Source organism: Mugil cephalus, chromosome 1 (assembly GCF_022458985.1).
Source record: "Mugil cephalus isolate CIBA_MC_2020 chromosome 1, CIBA_Mcephalus_1.1, whole genome shotgun sequence".
NCBI classification, from domain to species: Eukaryota; Metazoa; Chordata; class Actinopteri; order Mugiliformes; family Mugilidae; genus Mugil; species Mugil cephalus.
The window spans coordinates 29,801,961-29,824,706 of record NC_061770.1 but is presented as its reverse complement, the minus strand read 5'-3'; the positions used below and the strand labels follow the sequence as shown (position 1 = coordinate 29,824,706).

The 22,746-nt window shown below is 40.2% G+C and overlaps 1 protein-coding gene and 1 long non-coding RNA gene across 2 annotated transcripts in view; both read left to right on the top strand.

Annotated features, from left to right (window-relative positions):
* Window positions 1–7,951: 7,951 nt before the first annotated feature.
* Window positions 7,952–22,746, top strand: part of LOC125009808 (low affinity immunoglobulin gamma Fc region receptor II-like) — a 22,308-nt gene continuing 7,513 nt past the window's right edge. Inside the window, exons 1-3 of the mRNA XM_047588013.1 lie at window positions 7,952–9,237; window positions 10,014–10,049; window positions 10,186–10,449. Of these exons, the coding sequence (XP_047443969.1) occupies window positions 9,207–9,237; window positions 10,014–10,049; window positions 10,186–10,449 (331 nt within the window). The 5' untranslated portion in view covers window positions 7,952–9,206. The remainder of the gene's footprint in view (window positions 9,238–10,013; window positions 10,050–10,185; window positions 10,450–22,746) is intronic.
* On the top strand, window positions 10,929–12,114 carry LOC125010386. The gene is made up of 2 exons (XR_007113060.1): window positions 10,929–11,102; window positions 11,311–12,114. It is a non-coding gene; the product is annotated as an uncharacterized LOC125010386 (long non-coding RNA).

Here is a 22,746-nt window from a genome sequence, read left to right as displayed (position 1 = left end):
TTCTACCTGTGGCCCAACACATTCATGTGAAACCTTAAATGAGATGAACCCGTTGCAGGCCTGTTAGTTGAAGCTTGTGTGCGCTTCACTCAGAGCTGAGCACAAAATAAAAACACGTGCATGTGTATGTTAGTACTCACGAAATACAAGGTTTTTTGTAGGGGGGGTGAGAATCTCACGATGATAATGGCAATGGCGGTGGATGTCAATCCAATCACACGCGGGAAATGGCACAGTAGCGAAGTCCGGACAGCAGGACGAAAAACACAGCAGGGCCTTTGGTGACCTTTTGAGACCTTTGGTCTCAATCTCTCTCCAACGTCCGTCTCCTTAAAACATATTATCCACAGTATCCACAGCCACAATATCAAACGCTATCTCATGTCGAGTTAGCATTAACTTTGCCTTAGCTTCAGAAAAATCACAAGGCTAAAACCATGATATGCAGGCACATTAGCACTGAATGCTACCGCTAATTAGCACGTCACTAACCGTGTAACACACTCAGTCTCTTCACTATAACAGTTAGATATAGCACATAATTACAGGCATACACATTAAATGCAGGTCACACAGAAGTTTATATCAGGACCACGAGTAGTCGACCTCCACGATAAAACTTGATGCTAAGATGCTTCCCACACCACGATGCCTCGTCTCTTAGCTCTCTGGTTCATAGCTTCCGTCTCTCTCCTCTAGCTGCTTACTCCTCCCCACACTAACCTGCGCCACTAGCCCCGCCCCTTAAACGGTGACTTTACTCTGATTGGCTCGTGAGTTTTAACTAATCACAGGTGAAACAGGAATGAAATGATTGACCGGTAACAGGTTAAGTTACACATAGAAACACGGCTTCTTCCTCTGTAGGATCACAGATATTTTACAGACTTAATGAACAAAAAGACTTTTGTATGAATTTATCTTTTAACTGTAAATAGTCCTATATACTGAACTACATATTATATTTATGCTTTTAACCAACACACATTTTAACCAATTATAACTATTATGAACTCTGTTTGTTTATGAACTTTAACACAGCATGTTATTATACTGTTAATTATCTATTATGCTCTGTAACTTGTGATTTTTGTACAGGGCTACACTCATTTCTCAGGGAAGGATCATTTTATTCTATCCCTCCCTTCATCCAGATAGGCCCCTAATGTTTCTGGCTCTGACTGTTCCATGTCACACATACTATATTTTCATTCACACGTTCTGGCCGGCCGAGACGTATGGCACGTCATGTGCCGAGTTCTCAGCCCAAGTTCATGTAAGGATCCAGTCATGATACCAGAACTTATTCAGACCCTGAAGCAGCCTACTTCAAAAGACGGTGGACTGACGTTATCACCGTTTGGTTTCTGTCCACCGGCTGCTTCAGAGTGCTCTACGGATCTCACACACAACAGAAAAGATACAGAGAGACACTGTATCAAAACCTACAACCTACAGTGGGGGAAATAAGTATTTGATCCCCTGCTGAATTTGTAAGTTTGCCCACTTCCATAGAAATGATCAGACTCTGGTTTTTATGGTTGTTTACTGGTTATGGGTATAGACAGAATATCAGTCGAAAATGCATAAAAAACACACAATCTAAAAGTTATAAATTGTTATGTATTTTATTAAGGGAAATAAGTATTTGATCCCCAAGCACAACACAAGTCAGTACTTTGTAGAGAAACCTTTGTTGGCAAGCACAGCGATGAGACGTTTCTTGTAGTTGGTCACCAGGTTTGCACACAGCGCAGGAGGGATTTTGGCCCATTCATCTTTACAGACAGTCTCTAAATCCTTCAAGTTTCTTGGCTGCCTCTTGGAAACTCGGAGCTTCAGCTCCCTCCACAGGTTTTCGATCGGGTTAAGGTCTGGAGACTGACTAGGCCACTCCATGACCTTAATATGCTTCTTCTTGAGCCACTCCTTTGTTGTCCTGGCAGTATGTTTTGGGTCATTGTCATGTTGGAAAACCCACCCACGAGGCATCTTCAGTGTTCTTGCTGAGGAAAGAAGGCTTTTGTCCAAGATGTTACAGTACATGGCTGCATTCATTGGCCCCATAATGCGGTGAAGTTGCCCTGTACCCTTTGCTGAAAAACAGCCCCAAAACATGATGTTTCCACCTCCATGCTTAACCGTGGGTATGGTGTTCTTTGGGTCATACTCACGTTTTTTCATCCTCCAAACACGGCGGGTCGAGTTAATGCCAAATAGCTCAACTTTGGTTTCGTCAGACCACAGCACTTTCTCCCAAGCCTTCTCTGAGTCATTTAGATGTTCACTGGCAAACTTAAGGCGGGCCTGTACATGTGCCTTCTTGAGCAGGGGGACCCTGCGGGCACTGCAAGAGTTCAATCCATAACGGCGCAGTGTGTTGCCAACTGTTTTCTTGGTGACGGAGGTCCCAACTGCTTCCAGATCATTAACAAGCTCCTGCCGTGTTGTTTTAGGCTGCTCCCTCACCTTTCTCATCATCATCCTCACTCCATGAGGCGAGATTTTGCGGGGAGCTCCAGACCGAGGACAGTTGATGGTCCTTTTATGGGTCTTCCACTTGCGAATAATGGCACCAATAGTTGTCACCTTCTCACCAAGCCTTTTGCTGATGGTTTTGTAACCTATACCAGCCTTGTGCAGGTCTACAATCTTGTTCCTGACATCTTTTGACAGCTCTTTGGTCTTGCCCATGGTGCTGTAGAAGTTGGAATATAAGAAACTGATTCTTAGAGCAGGTGTGCTTTATATACATGACGAGTTAAGATCAGGAGTATTGGTAATTAGTTGACTGAGCACAGCTCCGTGCCACATGCGCACCAGCCAATCTGTAGGAGCCTGAATTCTAAGTGAATTGTTGGGGATCAAATACTTATTTCCCTTAATAAAATACATAACAATTTATAACTTTTAGATTGTGTGTTTCTTATGCATTTTCGAATGATATTCTGTCTATACCCATAACCAGTAAACAACCATAAAAACCAGAGTCTGATCATTTCTATGGAAGTGGGCAAACTTACAAATTCAGCAGGGGATCAAATACTTATTTCCCCCACTGTATAACTGAGGGAACCATTTAAACCCAAACTCCACAGACTGGGGTTATTTTCAGGAGGTTGATGAGGCCTCTCTGACCTTTAAAGCGCACCAGTGAACCTTGTCTTTCTGAAAACACTTTCTCTTTTACTTCTTTTGTGACTAATCCATACGTATTCTCTGTGTTTCTCCTCAGTTTGTCGAAGGAGGATATTTTCCTCTCCTTCAGCCCAGGATCTTTATATCTTTTGGAATGGAGAGTCCATCTATGCACAAATCACACAACAATTTCTCACGTTTAGGTTTATTATTTTGTACGCAGAGAATAGGTAGTGATTCAGTGCTGAGACTTCAGCCTAACCACCTGAAGGGCAGGAGAGGGACAAAAAGCCCAGATTCTACTATTTCCACACCTTTAATACTGCCTTGACCCCACCCATAAAATAGGGAGTGCTTTCTTAAAAGTGGAACCGTGTTTCTATATATAAAGTCAAAACAACATACTTGGAACACTTGTGTTATAGCTGAGAACTAAGAGAAATACAGAAGAGGAAACATAGACCTCAAGATAACTAAAATCCTAATAAATCAGAGGACGCTACCATAGGCCACAGAGAAGGCCTAAGAATACCAACTTGAAATATGACTGGTTAAAGGAATAGCATCATTGTGTTTCAAGCTTTGTTTCAATACTTTGAGATTAATGGGGAAAATATTGAAATGTAATTCTGATAAAGTTGAACCTTTATGCCATTTTCTTTTATTTGGTGATCATGTTGGCTGTGTTTCAGCTTGTGGCTTCAATTTCTGCAAGAACAGTTCTCTTAAGCCAATTTTTTGAAATCCAGTGTCTGTTACACTCACATGTCATTTCTACTCTCGTGATGAATTTTGACCCCTCTTTGTGGCAAAAATGTACATGCGTAAAGAAACTGAAATCCTCATACTTCAGTATTTTTTTCTACTTTTCTACCATGAATCACCTAAACTATGCTCAAAACATAATAAAAAATTAAAGAATTTTCAGGATTTTAACCCTTTAAATGCCGGCCTGAAAATACTAAGTTTAAAAAAAATTGTTTTACAAAAAAAGACAAAAGATGCATTCTTTTTCATAAAATAAACAGTAGGGTGATGGGGCTTTGGTGGAAATTGGCATCTTGGATGTTTCAAGTATTAGCAATCAAATTGATTTGATTGCATCACTATTTATTATGTAGTGTCAGATTGAAAATTTTGCACCCTCTGGACACCATTGTGGCAAAAATGGACACGTGCAGAAAAAACTGCCATAAAATCCTCATACATCAACATTTTTGTCAGCATTTCCCCCCAATAAATCACTTCAACATCAGACCTGCTCAAAACTACCAAATTTCAATTTTTTTAGGATGACAAAAACGAATAATTAGAGTCTTGGATATGTCAAAGATTAGCAATAAAATTGATTTGATCGCATTAGTATTTTTAATGTAGAATCAGATACTCCCTCTAGACACCTCCGTGGCCAAAAATTCCCTATAGACTTCCATTATAGCTATACTATTTGATCTTGCTGCCATTCTAGTATGAAACCAAGTATTCCATGAGGTGAACACTTCATTTAGAAGAAAACTAGTAATATTTGACATTTTTACTGTATTTGATCAGATTCAACCATTTTCTCATTGTAGGTCGATGCATGAAATTCTTGTAAATTTCTCATTTATTATAATGGAGCCACGTGACTACCAGGGGGCCCAAGTATGAGAGTATGTGTGTGAAGTGTGTGTTAGTGTGTCCGTGTGTGTCTGGTGTTGTGTGCTTATGCAAGAGAAACAGTGTTTAGCATGAACAGATCATTTCATTGTTGATAAAGAACATCCTCCTTTGAGTGATGTTTTTCATGAGTCTTGCATGAAATTCTTTTATTTCTACCACCTTTTATGGTGTTTGATTGAAAAAACAATGAACAAAAATCTTTGCCCTTCAGAGTTCAGTCTTTATGGGAGTGTCAGGCCGTGACTCGAAGCAGGACTCAGAATGCAGAGATATAGAATGACAAAAGGCTTTTATTGGATTCTCCGGAGATCTCAGACAGAGAGACAAACAAATGGCTAAATAAAGCTAGATGCCAACTCTGACTACTGAGAACAAAAAACTCTCCAGAAGGAGGAAAAACTCAAATCAAAGAAACAAATTGAGAAACACAAAACACTTCGAATGGAGGAAAACCGCAGGACTAAGGATCTAAACTAAGGAAAGAATTAACAAACAAAAATTCACTCTTCGAGAGGAATAACCGGCTTACTTGGCAACTACTATGGGTGTAGACATGAAACAAGGCTCTGGTGCAGGTCGAGGACGAACACACTCTGGCACAAGACAAGGGGAACACAGACTACTTAAACACATGGAGGGAAATAGGGGACAGGTGGAAACACTTAGGGCAATCAGACTGAGACACATGAGGAAGGGCAAGTGACCTGAAACAAGAGGAGAATTACTTTTCAAAATAAAACAGGAAATGACAGGACAAAACAAACCCAAGACAAGACAGCCTCACCACGGTGTGACAAGGAATAGATCAAAACTTGTTTTTGAGCTGAAGTTCCTTTAATGATACGGTCTGTCAGGCTGTCGATCAGAATGTAACAGGCAGATACAACATCAGAGCAAAAAAACCCAGGCCGCTGCTGCATACCTGTGCACATTGAGGCTGCGTCGAGCCAAGCTGATAAAATCCCGGGTCAATTGCCAGATCGTTGACCATGTCGTTTAACCCGTCGACCTGGGTTTTTTTCAACTCGATGTGAAAAAAGGGCTTTAAGGAAATAAAATGTGAATCAGTAAAAAGCATTATGGGTAGTGTAAGTAGAAGAGGAGACATGAAGTTAGTGTGTCGAAAATGAAACAAAAGACCCACAACGACACCAACAAGAACAACAACCAGGAGAACTATGAGAACTTTAGGTCAGACTGGAGGTGGTTCTGTGGAGAAAGATAAAGAACATCATGACCTCTGACCTCTGACCTGTATCTACAGCAGCTGGTTTGTTGCCGACCTTTGACCTGTAGATGAACATCTCTCAGCCTCAGTGCAGAAAAATGTTCAAACTCAAAGATAAATGAATGAACACAGTTGATGGTCCATGTGGTATCAAGTATCAAGTACTACTGTCAGAGTAAGAAGCTCAGCAGGATGAGTTCTCTAGTACTGACATACAGGAGAAGATGGAAAGCAGTCAGCAGACTGAACAACACAATAACAGCACAGACTTGTAAAGAAGAGTCCACATCTGTTCACATCTCTGTTCATAATGTTAAAAGATTGTAGTATTTCTACATGTGGAGTGACATTATGGAACAGACCAGAAGGAAGTAAAGCAGAGTCCAAGCAGAGGAACAAACACATGGAGTTCACCAGATACAGGGAAGAAGGAGGATCTGAATACGTCTAAATGTACTGTACATGTTTATGTGCATGAGAATGTTGTATATTGATGTGCTGAAGAAAGAAGTGATCACCGCTGACAAGTCTTATCTTGCATTTAAAAAGGTTTATTTACAAGAAAGAACAATGTCAAACTCTTGCCGAATCTGAGAGAGCTTCTGGCCAATCGTCGAATCCCCTCTGCCATTCAGCTTCTACAGACCCCTTATATATGGTTCTTATCCCCAAGAACCCCCATTCACAAACAAAACTTGTCTCCTTACAAGGTCTAGCAGTTTTATGGACTGACAACTGGTACATCACCTTTTAACCTTTAAACTTTATATAAACATCCCCAAAAAGGAAACAAATACTGAGAACGAATTGAGAGGACCATATACTACACGAACAAGGAGGAAACACACACGCACACACACAAACACACACACAAACACACACACACACACACACACACACACACACACACACACACAGGAAGTAAATGTTAAATGGTGAAAGGGTGAATTAAATAAGTGGAAGACGTCTCCCTGCTACTAATGTTGTGTGTATATTGTTCAAATGTTGTTTTTGTTTTTGTATTACATTGTTTGAATGAAGCATTCATTCATCCATATCATTCATTCATTCATTCACTGATAGTTAACAGAATCCTCCGTCATGAAGCCTTTTACATGACGTCTGCTCTGTGCTGCTGTTTGCTGAGTGGAGGATGATGGTGTTGGAGGTCAGCTGCTACAGTGGTTGCTCATGTCTGCTGGATGTCCAGCATTGTTACCTCCTGTCTGTCCTCAGGTCCTCTGAAGAACTAGAACCAAGTCAAGCAGAAACTAAGAGTCCAGCGGAAACTGATGTGAGACATTTAAAGCTGCTGAGGACCAGGAGGAGGACGCTATGGACCAGGACTCATGTTTCTTTATGTTTGTAAAGATCAGATGTGAGGTGTGAGGGAGCTGATGAGTAAGAACAAACTGCTGTCAGGACATTATCTACGTCACTCTGATCACATGACTCAGACCAGCTGTTTTCTAGAAAGTCTCATCAACAACATCTTTGTAAAAGTCAAACATCTGATCTGAGATCTTTCTCTGTCACATCAACAACCAGGAAGCAGCTTCACCTCTGATCAGAGACAAACACACAAACTCAACCACACTCACTCACCTGGAGCTACATCCAGTCTGATGATGCTCCTTATCTGGCTTATTCCTCCCTGATCAACACGACACGTGTATGTTCCACTGTCATCAGTCATCACATCCTTCAGAGTCAGAGACACGTCTCCATCCTTCATCTGTCCTGTAGATCCGCTCGGTTCTTATAAGACTGATGCTGGTCGTCTGTTACTAACTGATTATCAAGATATAAAAGAACATATTTATCTGTCTTTAACTGTCATTCCACACAAGTTACAACAAAATTTAGTTTGGCAGTTATCTCTAGAAACAGTCTGAGATCAGGTGTTTGAAGGTGATAATATATTAAAAACACAGAGTAACTGAGTAACTAAGTAGATTTACTGGAAGTTGAAGTAGTTTTTTTAGGTTTTGTTCTTCTTTCACAGCTTTGATTTTTTTTAAACTTGTCAGTTATTTTCCAGATTAAAGGATCAACAGAAAGTTTAGTTTCCTGGTTCCTGTCAGTCAGTAGTGATGTGTTCTCTGAATGGACTTATTGTTCCTGATTACACATGTGTACTTCTACTTCAGGAACTGTTCCATTGTGTTGTTGATGCTTGATGTGTGCATTTTTTAGGGGGGCATCATGAAGCAAAACAAACACCCCCCACCCACCCAACACCCAACACTTAGTGTAAAAATCACAGTTGATCTCTGTAATACCTGTCTGTACATCTGGACCTGACTACAGAGTTCCACCTCCATGATGTCCTGTCTCTCAGTACATGTGTCAGTAGGTTGTTGGTTTCAGCCTTGGACAGTCCTCAGGTCCTACAGATGTAACCTCTCTGTCTCAGAAGGCTGCTGCTGTCTCTGATGGACGTCATATTAGAAAGCAAACATCTCCCTCTGCTGGTCACATGGAGACACTGCAGGGATCAGATCGGGTCAGACTGTTCTACACATTAGTTCACTGAAAACACTCAGTGACGTCATTGTTCATAAGCACAGAGGCTGTAAAATATTTTATATATTTTATATTTACATTTATTTTTATATTTATATAAAATATATATTTAATTAGAAAGCTGCTCCTATTGATTCTATAGCTGGTTAGTTGATAGTTGTAGTAGATGACGGTAGTTTGGATCTTTTTCCTGTTGGTCTGACTTCATTTTGTTAAGACTAAGTGGGTAGAACAGTTTGGACAGAGAGAGTCTGTGTTCATCATGACAAATAAGTGACTTTTTCAAACATAAGAATGAATATAATCTATGTGACTGTCCCATTTTTTCTGTCATTTTATTTAGTTTATTGTTATATGGATGCATATTGTCTTATACAGCAGTAACTAATTTATTCTGTTGTTAATTGTCCACAGTTCTTGATGTTTATTATTTAATGGTTACAGAACCACACACACCTATAGCTGCCAACTATCTGAATATTATTCATGCACAGTGGATGGAGTTTTAATAAAAGTTGGTGTTGATTGAGTTACATAACCATCTGACTGAGTTTGAAGCAATAAGAGGAAGAAGCCAGTCAGAGGAAGAGGGCGGGTTTTACTTGGTGTCACTGAGAAAAGATGAAAAAAGGTCAGACGAGTGAGAAGGACAATGAAGGAAACGTCTCTGCAGCGTCTGCTCTGTAAGTCCACAATCTTTGACTGTTGATAAGTGATGAAGGAGACATGGAAACTAGTCAGGATCAAGTCAGCATGAGGACCAGCTGCAGGTCTAAAGAGGAACTGGAATCATTTAAAGAGGAAAACTGGTCAGAAAGGAACAGGTCAGCTTCAGTCAGTGATTCTATCAGTGGAACTGTGAAGTGAACACACACCTGTCTTTATGCTCTGAGCTACAAGCCGTGTGTTTGTTGAATATTGTCACTGTTCATAGTCAGGATAACCACGAGGAAGCTTCAGCTTCTGCTTTTAGATTCAAACTACAGCATTAAAGTGGAAGAACCAACATGAGAACAGAGTCAGTTAACTGTGAACTGATCATTACTCTATAGCACTGACCATAGAACAGCACTGCTGCTGTTTGCATGACTCTTCATCTGGACCTTAGCCTACGTACTGGACTGTAGTGATGCAGTCATTAATACGTTACACTGTCTTCTCTGTCTTTGTTGAACTGGAAATAGAAATGTGTCAGTTCTGTGATGTTGTGTACATTTTATATTTGTGTAGCACCACGGTCCTGGTTTTACTGCAACTGAAATAAACATTTAGCAGATGAAGACTTTCAGAACAGCAGCATCGACATAAAGTGTGTCTGGAGTTAGTGTTGAATGATTCTTTAACATGACTGAGTCCTCAGCATGGATCCACCAGAGATCTTAGAGGAACCAGAGATGAATGAAACTCTTCTTGATGATTTAGTTGAACTCAAACTAACCTGAGTGTCATTTCTCTTTAGTTCTGAGCTCTCTGCTGTTCAGCTCAACAAACCAAGGTTAGTCAACGTCTTCATTCGCTTTAAACCTGTTCAGTCCTCATCATTATTACTCAGTAGAGTCAAAGCTTTCAGTCAACATCTCTCTGAGAAAAGACATTAAATGAATCCTATTGTTTCATCTGAACCCTCCCAGCTCGTCTGACTGTGAGTCCCAGCTTCTCTCAGGTCTTTAAACTAGACTCTGTGTCTCTGAGCTGTGAGGAGGACGACAGCTCTGCTGGATGGACTCTGAGGAGAATCACCACCACAGGACAGAGGACTCAGTGTGGAGCTGGGTGGGGAAAACCAGCTGGTTCTTCATGTGACATCAGCTACACCTTCCCATCAGACAGTGGAGTTTACTGGTGTGAGTCCAGAGAGGGAGCAACCAGTAACAGCATCAACCTCACTGTCTCTGGTAAGCTCAGACTGTGGAGTTAGTATTGATGAAGCTGTGTGGAAATGGATGAAATGCTGTAGTTTGTCTCTGTGTTGAGGTGGACCAGTGATCCTACAGAGTCCTGTCCTCCCTGTGATGGAGGGAGATGACGTCACTCTGCTCTGTAAAACAAAGACCACTCCCTCCATCCTCTCAGCTACTTTCTATAAAGATGGCGCCTTGATGAGGCCTGACCCTACAGATCACATGACCATCCACCATGTTACCAGGTCTGATGAAGGCCTCTACAGGTGTTACATCCTCAGTCATGGAGAGTCTCCATCCAGCTGGATCACTGTCACAGGTGAGGAGGTCAGAGATGATTCTTCAGCAGCTTTCAACATTCACAATGAGACAATCAGTTCATTATTAACTTTGATTCATTCTAGAGAAACTCACCACCACCACACCTCCTCCTACAACAACACCTCCTCCTACAACACCTCCTCCTACAACAACACCTCCTCCTACAACAACACCTCCTCCTACGTCCACATCTACTCCTACATCCAAACCTTCTCCTGGTTCCTCTCTTCTCCTCCCTGTGTTCTTGCCTCAGTTTTCTTTCTTGTCTCTGGTTCTCCTGGTGGTTCTGATTTTCCTGAGACAACGTGTTCGTAGGAAACATGAAGGTGAGACACAGACTCTGTTCTGGTTTTATTTTATCTCAGAATCATTTCTATTCTTCATTACTATTTCTCTCAACATTGTGTATGAATACTATCATTCTGTAATTAATTTTACTTAGTTCCACATTTCAGCAACTATTCAAACAGTTTTCTGTCAATAAATGTTCATTTACATTTACTTTCCATTAAATTACATTATTGTTCATTTCAGCTGTTGAAGACATCGTCACAGATGACATCACATACAGAACATCTATATGAGTCTTCTTTGTTCCTCTGACGTCTTTCTTTGTTTCTCTCGTTCACTTTTACGGAACAAAAACGTTCTGAAAGTTTTAAATGAACCTTTTCAATAAAGTTAAAACATTTTAGAAAACTCATAGAACTGCTTGAATACATGCGTAGAAAACAACTCTTTATGATTTATATCTTTAATGTATTAATTTATTTCACTGTGGAATGATCTGCCTCTGATCATTAGACGTCTTCTTTGTCTGTTTTTAAATCTCTTCTTAAAGTTAAAATCTTTTCCATGACCTTTAACACCCTGTAATTCTTTGATTTATTTTTTTATTTTTATTATTATTTTGCTGTTTTTACTGAGGTTTTATACATAGATGTCTATATCATTTTGTATTCATGCCTTGTGTGTGAGTTGTTACGTCTTTTATTTGCTGTCTTTTATTTATTCTTCTGTACAGCACTTTACTACCTTGTGAATGTGAAGTGTTTTATAAATAAAACAGGATTGGATTGGATATATTAACAATTACATTTCATCTGATAACTTTACTCATCTGTGGTAAATCTACTCTTTAGTTCATGACTCTGTTGTCAGGGAGCTTTGTTCTGTGTGGTTTGTTCCTGTGGTGAATCTGTTAACAGAAGCTAATGTCTCTGTTTCCTGGTTCTGATCTTAACATGAACCTGCTCATGGTTCACTGACTGTAAGACCATTAATCACTCATAATCACTGTGATTAGTTATTACATTAAATAAACTGCCTTTAGTATCATTTTTTGTTCTTTCATGGTTTTAATCCTCATATTTAACCCTCTGGATCCCAAGCCATTTTTGGCCCATTTTGGTATCTGACACATTTTTACTCACTGTGATCTCATTTTTCTGTGCACAGTGAAGTTCTACATCTCTATAGATTCGGGACACACTTTTTTCTTCTGTTACATTTTGACTTACTGTGATCTCATTTTTTATTCTAATATAAAGTACTGCGCATCTATAGGTCAGAACAAACCCGGCTACACGCTGATATAACTCAATAATGTCTCCGAAGAAGTTTAAAACAATCCGAATGTAATAAAACATTGTAAAAAGAACAGGATTGTTTACTTTCCGCCGGCCACATACACACAGACGCTCCTTCGCACTTACACACAGGCGCTCACAACTCCTCCCCTCCTTTCTTTCACACTCCAAGGGTTGTTTACTCCCTGTAACTTGCCTGTAAGGCACTGGGAGCAGGCAAACGGAGCCTGACCATTGGTTCTGAGCGGCTCTGACCCGGATGTCGCGTCTGTAAGGCACTACCCAGGGAAGAGAAGTTCAGCCAATTGTTGAAGCGCGATCACAGGCTGTATGCAAATCATTCAGGGCTCGCTGGAAGCAGGAAAGACCGTAGAGTTTTTGCTTTTTTTACAGAATTAATCTAGAGGCAAAGGGTTAATTTCTGCGGATTTTTAAAAATGACGTTATACCGAAGCGATGTTGATGAATTTTCGTAAAATTGGTCCGTTTTTCCCTTCCGTAAAGTTTCGATATATTAATGACATCGCCTCTGAGGCATTCAGGTACCCTCGGAAACTTCAGAATCTCGCGATTGCGCCAGTCTTTACAGCTTTCAGATCAGACATAGGGTTTGTAAATACGAGTAATTTAAAAAAAATAGTAGTTTTTGAGCCAGCGGGCGGGTTTGGGATTCAGAGGGTTAAGCTATTCAGATTTAATTTTAGTAAAGTCTCATAGTGAGTAGAGATGATGTGTCGTCGTAGTAGTAGTAGTAGAAGCTGTAGTAATGTGATGTGTATGTTGTATTTTCCAGACAGTGATCCAGCTGCAGTCTACTCAGCAGTGAGAACAACACAAGACGTCACTTATGGAGAAATATTCATCAGAGACAAGAAACACAAGTCAAAGACCAGAGGTACAGCTGCTCCTCTTTCTCTGCACCATGTTCACTGATACAGCTTTACTCTCAGATAAACGCTAACATTAGCATGTTATCATGTTACATGCTAACACTAAATGCTAACATGCTGATGATCTTCATCATGTTCACCTTCTTTGCTAAATCAAGCTAAACCGAACCTTCAGTTCTAAATGACTGCTGGGAAATGTAGTGTTTTGTCAGGAACGTCTGTGAGTGGTGTCCACCTGAAACTAACATGAGGCCATTAAAGAACCAGACACTAAACTGAATTTGAAGGATCTGTTCAGATTAACCTGGTGTTAACTTCTCTGATGACTAATTAATAGCTAGAAACACCAGATTGAAGGTGTGAATGGGAATGATGGGTCTCTACAGATGCAAAGACTGTGTCCTCTGATCAGCTTGAGGCCGAAGAGAATCACCAGAATTCTAAAAGATCACTAAAACAACTTTAATTCATCCTGAATCTGTTCAGATAATGTTGTGACAATCCATCCAATAGTGACTGAAACTTCAGTCTGAAGTGTGAGTGTGACTGAGTGTAGGAGCATCTGACTGTCAGACTGATCCTGACACACACAGAGTCAAACTTTTAACATGATGAAAATAACCAGAGTTCTTTGTGGTTCATGAGGAGAAAACTCCTCTTTGATTGTCAGTCAGTGGTTCCACCACAGTTGAAGTTGGTCATGGGAGTGAAGCTGTGGAGGCTTCAAACAACAACACTAACAAATCAGAACTGAATCCCTCACTGGCTCCTCACCATGAACACAACCAGTGATACTGTTAGAAAACACTGAGTCTGACAGCAAACACCTTTAAGGCTGGAGAAGGAACATGACCACTGTCATGAACTGAATTCATCTTGGCAGGCAGCACCTCATTCCTTCTAACCAGCCTCACTATGTGAACTCATTTTTTATTCATTCATTTGTTGATTCATCTCAGGTGTCACTGGGAAAGAGGTGAGTTAGACACTGGAGAGGTCACTAGTCTGTCACAGTGCAAATGTCATTTTAAACTGTTCAGTTAAGTCATTGATATTCAGTTAAAAGTTGGAAATGTGCTGAGATTAAACTGATTAAAGTTCAGTTTAATCTCATCTAAGTTTAACCATTTATTCATCATGTCGATGAAAAACAACACTTTACTGATGCATCTTTGGACACAACTTTTACAGAGCCTCTCAAACTGTCTCTTGATGCTATTATTCATGTTGAACAGTTTAATCTGCATTTAAAACATGTAAAACCACAGCAGCAACTTCCTCCTGCACTGAACTGAACTGTAGTCTGATCAGATGGTGTGATAGTGGCACTTCTCCTTTAGCTGCTCTTAGTGTGTTTTGTACCTTGTCATCACATGTGTCCGTTTGTACAAATAGCAGCAAAGTGTTTGTGGTCGTCCACTTCTCTGTTTCACAAACGTTTCCACCAGAGGTGTTAAGACGAGAAAAACTAGAAACCTTTAGATCCTTCAGTTCATCTCCTCCTAATTAGAGCCACGGGGCAACGCCCGACACATAAGCCCTGAGGCACTATTGTTAGACTACGTGTTTCTTCTTCTTTTATTCTATCTTTAATTATTTTTCATCTTCCTCCTTTTTTTCGTCCCTTGACTATAGTTTATATATCAAAACATGTGGTTTGATCGGGATCGGTGGTTTATAATGGATGTGTACTGCACAAAATGTTCGTCATCTTCAGTTAGAGTGGAGGGAGGAACGTGTCTGAAATTGCCTGAAACTTGTCTCTCTTGTCTCACGTGGGCTAACTGTGCTAAATGTTGGTTAACTGTGCTAAATGTAGGCAAAGTGTGCTAACTCCCATGTTGACAGAGACGGTACCCTCGGTTTAGTCTAATGTGGACGATGTAATGTAGCTCTCTGCACTGTGAGAGTGAGACAAAGAAGATAGATCAGTAGGAACAATAAACATTAAATAAAGTACCAACACCAGGAACAGAACACAGAAGGTTCATTAATGTACCTCTTACTGTTTTATTTTCCAGAGAGAGATCCAGCTGCAGTGAGAACAGAGAACATCACTTATGGACAAATAGCCACCAGACCAAAGAGGACCAAAGGTACAGCTGCTCTTTACTTTCAACTCTGGATAAGCTAAGCTAAGCTAAGCTAAGCTAAGCTAAAATAAGCTAAGCTAAGCTAAGATAAGATAAGATAAGATAAGATAAGTTAAGATAAGATAAGATAAGCCTCAAAGTGTTGATTAATTCCTTTAAAGAGATTTAAGTAATAGAGAGTAATGGAGGTCAAGATGTTCAAACTGGAGAAGGTTTTACCTAATACAGAATTCTGTCTTGTTTTATCAGAACATTTACATCAATGTAAATGTTCTGTGTATGTGTAATACCACCAAAGGACACAGGGGGTGGCCTCTGATAGCGTTATTAAAAATGATTTTCTACAAGAGTTACAGCATGTTTGAGGTGTCCTTGGCTTGATTGACATGTCACTCCTAAAACCTGAGGCTTCTGTCCCAGTGGTGGACATCACTGTGGCGACGCCATCTTTGTTTCCTCGTGGTGACATGTGTTCAGTTTGTCATCTTCCAGACTGGAGTCTCTGGCTGCTTCAAGAACCAGAACCAGATCAGTACATGATCAACCAGCTAATTATTTCAGCTCACTGACTTACAGGTTGTGTCTTGTTTCTTGAATAGTTCAAAACACAGTAAGTGTGTTTAAGGAATAATCAGGATTGTAAAACCCATCATCTAACAACAGTGTTTGCTTTATTTTGACCTGTGTGTGTTTAGGTTCAGCAGTTCCACCACAACCAGAAGTCGTCTACTCTTCACTGAAGTAGTCCACCCGTCCCCCCACTGATGTCCAGCTGCTGGACTCTGACTGGTCCCCTCAGTCCCTCAGACCATAGAAGGCCTGACTCTTTAAATTGATTTTTAATGGTTTTATGAAAGTCACACTCCTGACACAGCTGTAAACCTGAATCTCCCACCCACTGCATATTACTGAACGAACTCCTTCTGTGTTCTATCTACAGAGGAGATTAACGGCTTTTCAATGGCACCAAATGTGAAGGTGTTTCCTGGTAGTCAGGAGGATAGAACTTTTCTTAATGTCTGAGAAGCTGTTTATTTTGCATTGCTGTCACTGCTTCCTGTTTATCTGTAGTCATTTGCTGTTTCAGGTTTTTTGTTTAACTCTCATACCTGATTTTAAAATTGTTACCATTAAAGGACAAAACATCAAAAACGCCCTAAAAATTGTATTTTTCTCCTTTTTTTCCATAAATCTTTTAATCCACTTCCGTACTAATCATAAAAAACAAAAGTGTGAAGTATTCTTTCACTTTTAACCCTTTATATGCCAATGTTTGGGATGGCATCACATTTTTTCTCTCCAAAAAAAAAAATAAAACTAGAAAATTCCCAAGGGGAAATTTTGAACGAGGCAATGCTGCTTGTGCCGCGTACTGGTAACGGCCACCTTGGACATGATGTTTTGGCAGGTTGTCTGAGACCCAGCATTGTGTAATGGATGTGTAAGGTGTTCCTAATAATTTGGCCACCCGAGTGAGTTAACTGCTGTATGTGTTAATGAAAGCCTCACTCTTTAGGTAATGCTGCAAATCTCAGATCTGCTGTTTTTCATCATAATGGATGTGTAAGGTGTTCCTAATAATTTGGCCACCTGAGTGACTCAGCAGTGAGCAGCCATATTGAGCAGGTACACACCTGCTGTTAATGAGACCCTCCTCTCTATATAATGCTGTTACTATGAGTACTGCTGTAATGGCCTGAGTGGTCATAATGTTTTGGCATTGTCTGAGACCCAGCATTGTGTTGGTAGACAGACCAGAACCACAGCTGGGCCACTAGTGTCGCGTTAATATGATGGTCAGCAGGTACACACCTGCTGTTAATTAGCCCCTCCTCCCTATATGATGCTGTCACTATGAGCTCCTCCCTCCTCCTCTGTAACCATGGTTACGGCCCCTCCCCTGCTCTCTCACAGCTTATATAAGAACTTTAGTTCTTATGTAAGTGGGGAGTAACTATCTCTGTATCTAGGATTTGGCCTCCGAACAAATGTTCATAACTCCCCAACGATAGGTCGTACGGGGAAAATGAACGCATTGTGAGCGTCAGACGAGGGTCCTCTTCGATTTAATGTTGGTTCCACGCACGTACGGAGAAAACTGTGGTCGCTGTGACGAGAGAGAGAACACCTCGCGTTGCTGTTTTTCACCCCAAATCTGACCTTTATTTAACATGGGAGCGGATGGGCGGGATGTTGGTCGCACTCCTCGCTCGGAAGAGCCTGGAGTCCAAACCGTAGGATATACACGAATCAGAGACGCACCATCGGAAAGCCAACAAAAATTCCTACGTTTTTATGTAACTTTTATTTCTGTAGCTCCAAATTTGTGGCCGTCAGACAACTTTGAACCACTTTATTTCAGTTAAAACAGAAACATCCTCTGGCTAGAGTGCGATTAGAGTGCGGCCATAGGGTCCCATGTTAAACCATATTTTTCATCTTTTTTCACCCAAACATAAACTGTGACTGCGACCAAACTGTAGCAGGTACAGAAACGCCGTTTTGTGGAAAAGAAAGCTACACTTGTCGTGCCTCGTACAAACTTTTCAGAATTTCTCTACTCCAAAGCATGGCCGAGTAATCATTCAGCAAAGCGAGCGAGGCGATTTTGGAATGTTGACGCTTTTTTCTGGCACGTGCTGATATATCATTGTCCAAATCGCTCAGGAATTCTGGGACAAGTAACGTGCCGAAATTTGCGCCGGAAGAAGTTTAAAAAGAATAAACACGAGCAATAACAATATAGAGGCATCGCGTTGCATTGCCTCAATAATAAAATAAAAAACAAAACAAATAAACACAAAAATTGAAATATTTTCAATAATCTAAATCCAAAGTGGATTTTTTGGGAGGCATTATTAGAACCTTTCAGTGTTTAGTAGCAAAATTGATTTCGATGGATTTTTGTTTATTTATTTATTTATTTATTGTGGTGCCCAATTTACAAAAAAATGTTCCATTGTTACCATTAAGCGACAAAAGTATCCTCTTCAAAAACACCCTAAAAATTACACATGTTAATATTTATTTCTGCAAAGCTTCAATTCAGTGAGAAAACAGTTTCAGATTCTTCAACATAAAATCAGAGACTTTACCGCTGTCATCAGTGTGACAATGAATTCAAAATACCTCTTTAATATGAAATCTATCAGAGAAACCATACAGCTGTCAACAGTTTAAGAATGATTTCCTAACTGCTCAACAGTTTGTCATGGGTTTCAAGATGGCTGTGAAGCTTCTCAGTCTTCCAGGTCATGGTAATCCAAAATACCCACAGAGGTTTCCTGTTTAAACCTCAACTTCCCACTAGTCTCTCAGAACTGAAGAAGCTACTCGGATGAGTGGTGAAATTCTACAAGTCCAGTTGCCTTTATTCAACACCTTTTGGATTAGGTTTCAAGACAGACCATACAGTGTAAGAGTTTTGTAGTGTATGATCCTCTACCTGCCCCCCTCCTTTTTCTGGGTTTATGGAATGTGTTGATTATACTTATATATTAAGGTTAAAAGGTTGACTACTCTGTAAAATACCAGCCCTAAGGGGTTAGGCTCTTGTTGATTGTGTGAAGTTTCTTAGCGACCTCTTGTGGTAGCAGTGTCCTTGTATTTAATTTAAATGATTCTTCCTGGTTTCCGTATGTTATTCAGTGCAGATGTATTAACTAGGTGAAGCTGAGCTTCTCTTATGCAAGAGAAGACTTGTCAGCAGTGATCATTTTATTTACATCAACACATCAATATACAACAGTTTAACACATCACAGCAACATACACTAAAGAGAGACTGCATAGCTTCAGTGACTGAAATTCAGAGGGACTGTACTGCTGTCATCAGTCTAGAAATGATGGGAAAAATAACTCTGCCAACAACTGCCAATAGTTTGAGACCACTTTGCAAACAACTCACCAATTTAAGAGATGGCATAGAGTTCAAGAGAGACCATACAGCTGTCAACAGTATGAGACGTCAAAACACTGTAACAGGAAAATCAAGAGAGACCATTCAACTGCCATTACTTTGAAAAACAATTCCTAACACATTGATTAAGGAGATCTGATAGATTTCAACAGAGACAGCTGCTATGAGTGGGAGAAAAATGCCAAATGCTTTTTCAAGAAAGAAAATCTATGAAAGACCACAGAGCTGTCAATAGAAGAAAGATTTCCTTACTGCTCAATCATTTAAAAGCTAGCATAGGTTTAAGAGAGACCATACAGGTGTAAACAGTTTAAGGATTCTTGGATGAGTGGCAAAATGTCTTCAAGAAATTTTGGACTAGATTTCAAGACAGACCATACAGTGCAAAAGTTTTGTAGTGTATCATCCTCTACCTGCCCCTCTTCCTTTTTGTGGATCTGTGGAATGTGTTGATTAATTAAAAGTTAAAAGGTTAACTACTCTGTAAATGATCAGCCCTATGTTGTTAGGGTCTTGTTGATTGTGTGAAGTTCTCCCAGTTTCTTAGTGACCTCTTGTGGTAGCAGTGCCCTTGTATTTCATTTGAATGATTCTTCCTGAAATATGTTATTCGGGGCAGATGTATTAACCAACCAGATCTTCTTTTTCAAGGATTCAAAACACCACAACAACAGACTGTATAGCTGCCATCAGTAGAACAGTATCAACATTCCAAATCAATATTCAATATTTCAGAGGCCATGCAGTTGCAATAGTTAAGAACGACCTCTGAACCACTCATCATTTTTAGAGCTGTCATAGGTTTCAAGAGAGACCAAACAGCTGATACAACTGTATGTTTGAAACAAGCTAAAACATCATAAATTGAAAAGAGACTACGTAGTGTCAGTCAGTGACAAAACGGCCTCAGGTTGCTTCTTTCGCCTTTTTCAGATTACCTGTAAGTGGTCAACGTGAAATCAATCAGACACTATGCAGCCGTCATCAGTCCAAGATTGATTTTTAAACGTGTCTTCAATTAAATAGCTGTCTTATCAACCCATTCTCCAGTGAATGTCTTTGTACCTTTACTATGATTTACGTATGAATGCTTTCGTTTCAAGAGCATTAACTAATGGTTGTACTTCTCACAATGTTAAACTCAGAAGTAGAATGAGAGAGACATGAAATCCAACTCTTTCAATCATCATGTCATGAAAACACATACATTAATTTCTACGTCTTTCCTCAATATCCTAACTCATACAATTACATAATAATGGTAAGCGACGCTCACCAATATCAAGAAGAAGGAAGGGTATATTATATTCAGGCTATACTAACCTGTCAGGCTGTGTGGGGGTGAGGTAAGGTAGGGCCCAAATACAGGACAAGAGATGAGGCAGGGAGTTCCAACACAATGTATTTAATAATTAACCAGAAGCACTGCGTAAATACAAAAATCAAAAGAATCATGGACATGGTACGAAAGGAAGGTGACATGGGAGCAAGAAACAAAAGGAAGGCTGGGCTATAAATACACAAGAGGGCTCAGGGATGACAAGACACAGGTGAGACAGATCAGGGCAGTGACACCCAGAGAAACAAATGAACAAGCAAGGGACACACGAGGAAACACAGACAGGAAATCCAGAACTTAACAAAATAAAACACAAAACATGACACAGATAGACATGACAGACACACAAGGCAAGACAGACAGGAAACTTGACAAAATAAAACAGGAAACTCCAAAACATGATCACAAAATAAAAGACCATGACAGAATCCCCCCCTCAAGGGACGGATCCCAGAAATCCCTTAAAAAACCAAAGCAAAATAATCCAGACCAGGGCGGGCAGAGCGGGCAAGGAAGGAGGGATCAAGTAGGGCGACTTGAGGCCGACAGATGGTGGTTTTGCTAAGGATCGGGGGCATGGACTCAGGCAAGGGGGCGCTGTGGAGGTCTGGGGAGTAGGCATGGGGGCAGCTGTCAGGCTGTGTGGGGGTGAGGTAAGGTAGGGCCCAAATACAGGACAATAGGTGTGGTAATAGATGCATTAAATAATTTACTAAACGCTCTGCTTATGGCAGGTAAATACAAAATAAAAATCAAAAGAATCATGGACATGGAATGGAAGGAAGTAACATGGAAACAAGGAACGTGACCATGACATAACCAGTCTTGCTTTGTAGAAATTAAATGTATTAAAACACTATAACAGTATTACTCAGTAGAATTACATCCCAAATACATTTCCTTAACTAGCCTCTGGATGGCAGTATGGCTCCATGGTAGAAACTTATGATTAAAATACTCAAAAAACTTCTTCATTTTAAGGTCTTGAAAGACGATCAAAACTGAATTTAACTCAAATCACAAGGTGGGTATAGATTAAACACTGCATTTTTGTTACAAGTGTACATTTCATAGTTTCTAGTGCTAGTCAGAGAGAGGTCCTGCAGTTATCTTCCACAGGTTGTCCAAGATGATGCCTGTTAGTCTTGTCCTTCTTATCTGTGCCTGCATGTGGATTATATGTAAATTGGAAAAAAGTCTTATGTCCTTTCTTTGTTGCATTTTGATGTGATTAAAAGATTTTTTTATGGCTTTGTTTTATGGCCTCAGAAATCTGCAAAGGAAACAAATTTTCATAATGGCTGGTACTTACCTGTCCTTGAATGGGGGGAACTGTGTTCCTAGACTAATTTACCCTATGAATAAAGCTCTAATGAGGCTTTTGTCAATGGGAGCCTGGAGGCTCAAGGTGTGAACAGTGTTGAAACTTCTTGGGGACAGAAGTCAAAACAGGCTCCCATTGACAATAAGGTCCAGCTGGCCTTATTCAACGCTTTTTGGATTCTCCTACACTCTGCTTGCCCTCGCACAAAACCTGGAATTTACAAAATGGATAATGGGAAGGTGATAGTGGAAGATGAGCTGTGAAACTTTGCCGTGGTTAAAATGACACTAAGCCATGATGAAAGTGTTTTGTTGACAAGCATTTTTTTTTTAATTCTGAGTGGATTGATTCCAAGCGACTTTTGTTTGATGTATGTCCAAATACCACATTATGCTGTGTTGCACACAAAGTGTGTACACAAACTCACAAAAAGTCGGGCTCCTTTAGAGTAAAAGAGCCACCAAACCCCACAACAAACAACCTCACTTGAAACGTGAGCAGAGGAATGTGAGGATAATTGGAGCAGGTGCTGAGAGCGACATTGGAGTGGTGAAAATAAATTGTGTGAGTATGTTTACCACTAGGTTTTCTCCCATTCTGGGTGCAGATATATGACTATTTATCTGAGACACTACAGAATGATACAGTGATGTGTCAAAAGACTGGGTCGGCCCACACCAAGTACGGCTCATTTCACATCACTGTGGAATGTAACAATGTTGCTGTCATGTATGATCCAAAACTCTGGCCCGCCGGGACTGATGTTCGTATGTTGTATGGCAATGAGAGGGGGAGTGAGCTGAAATGCCTCGGTACA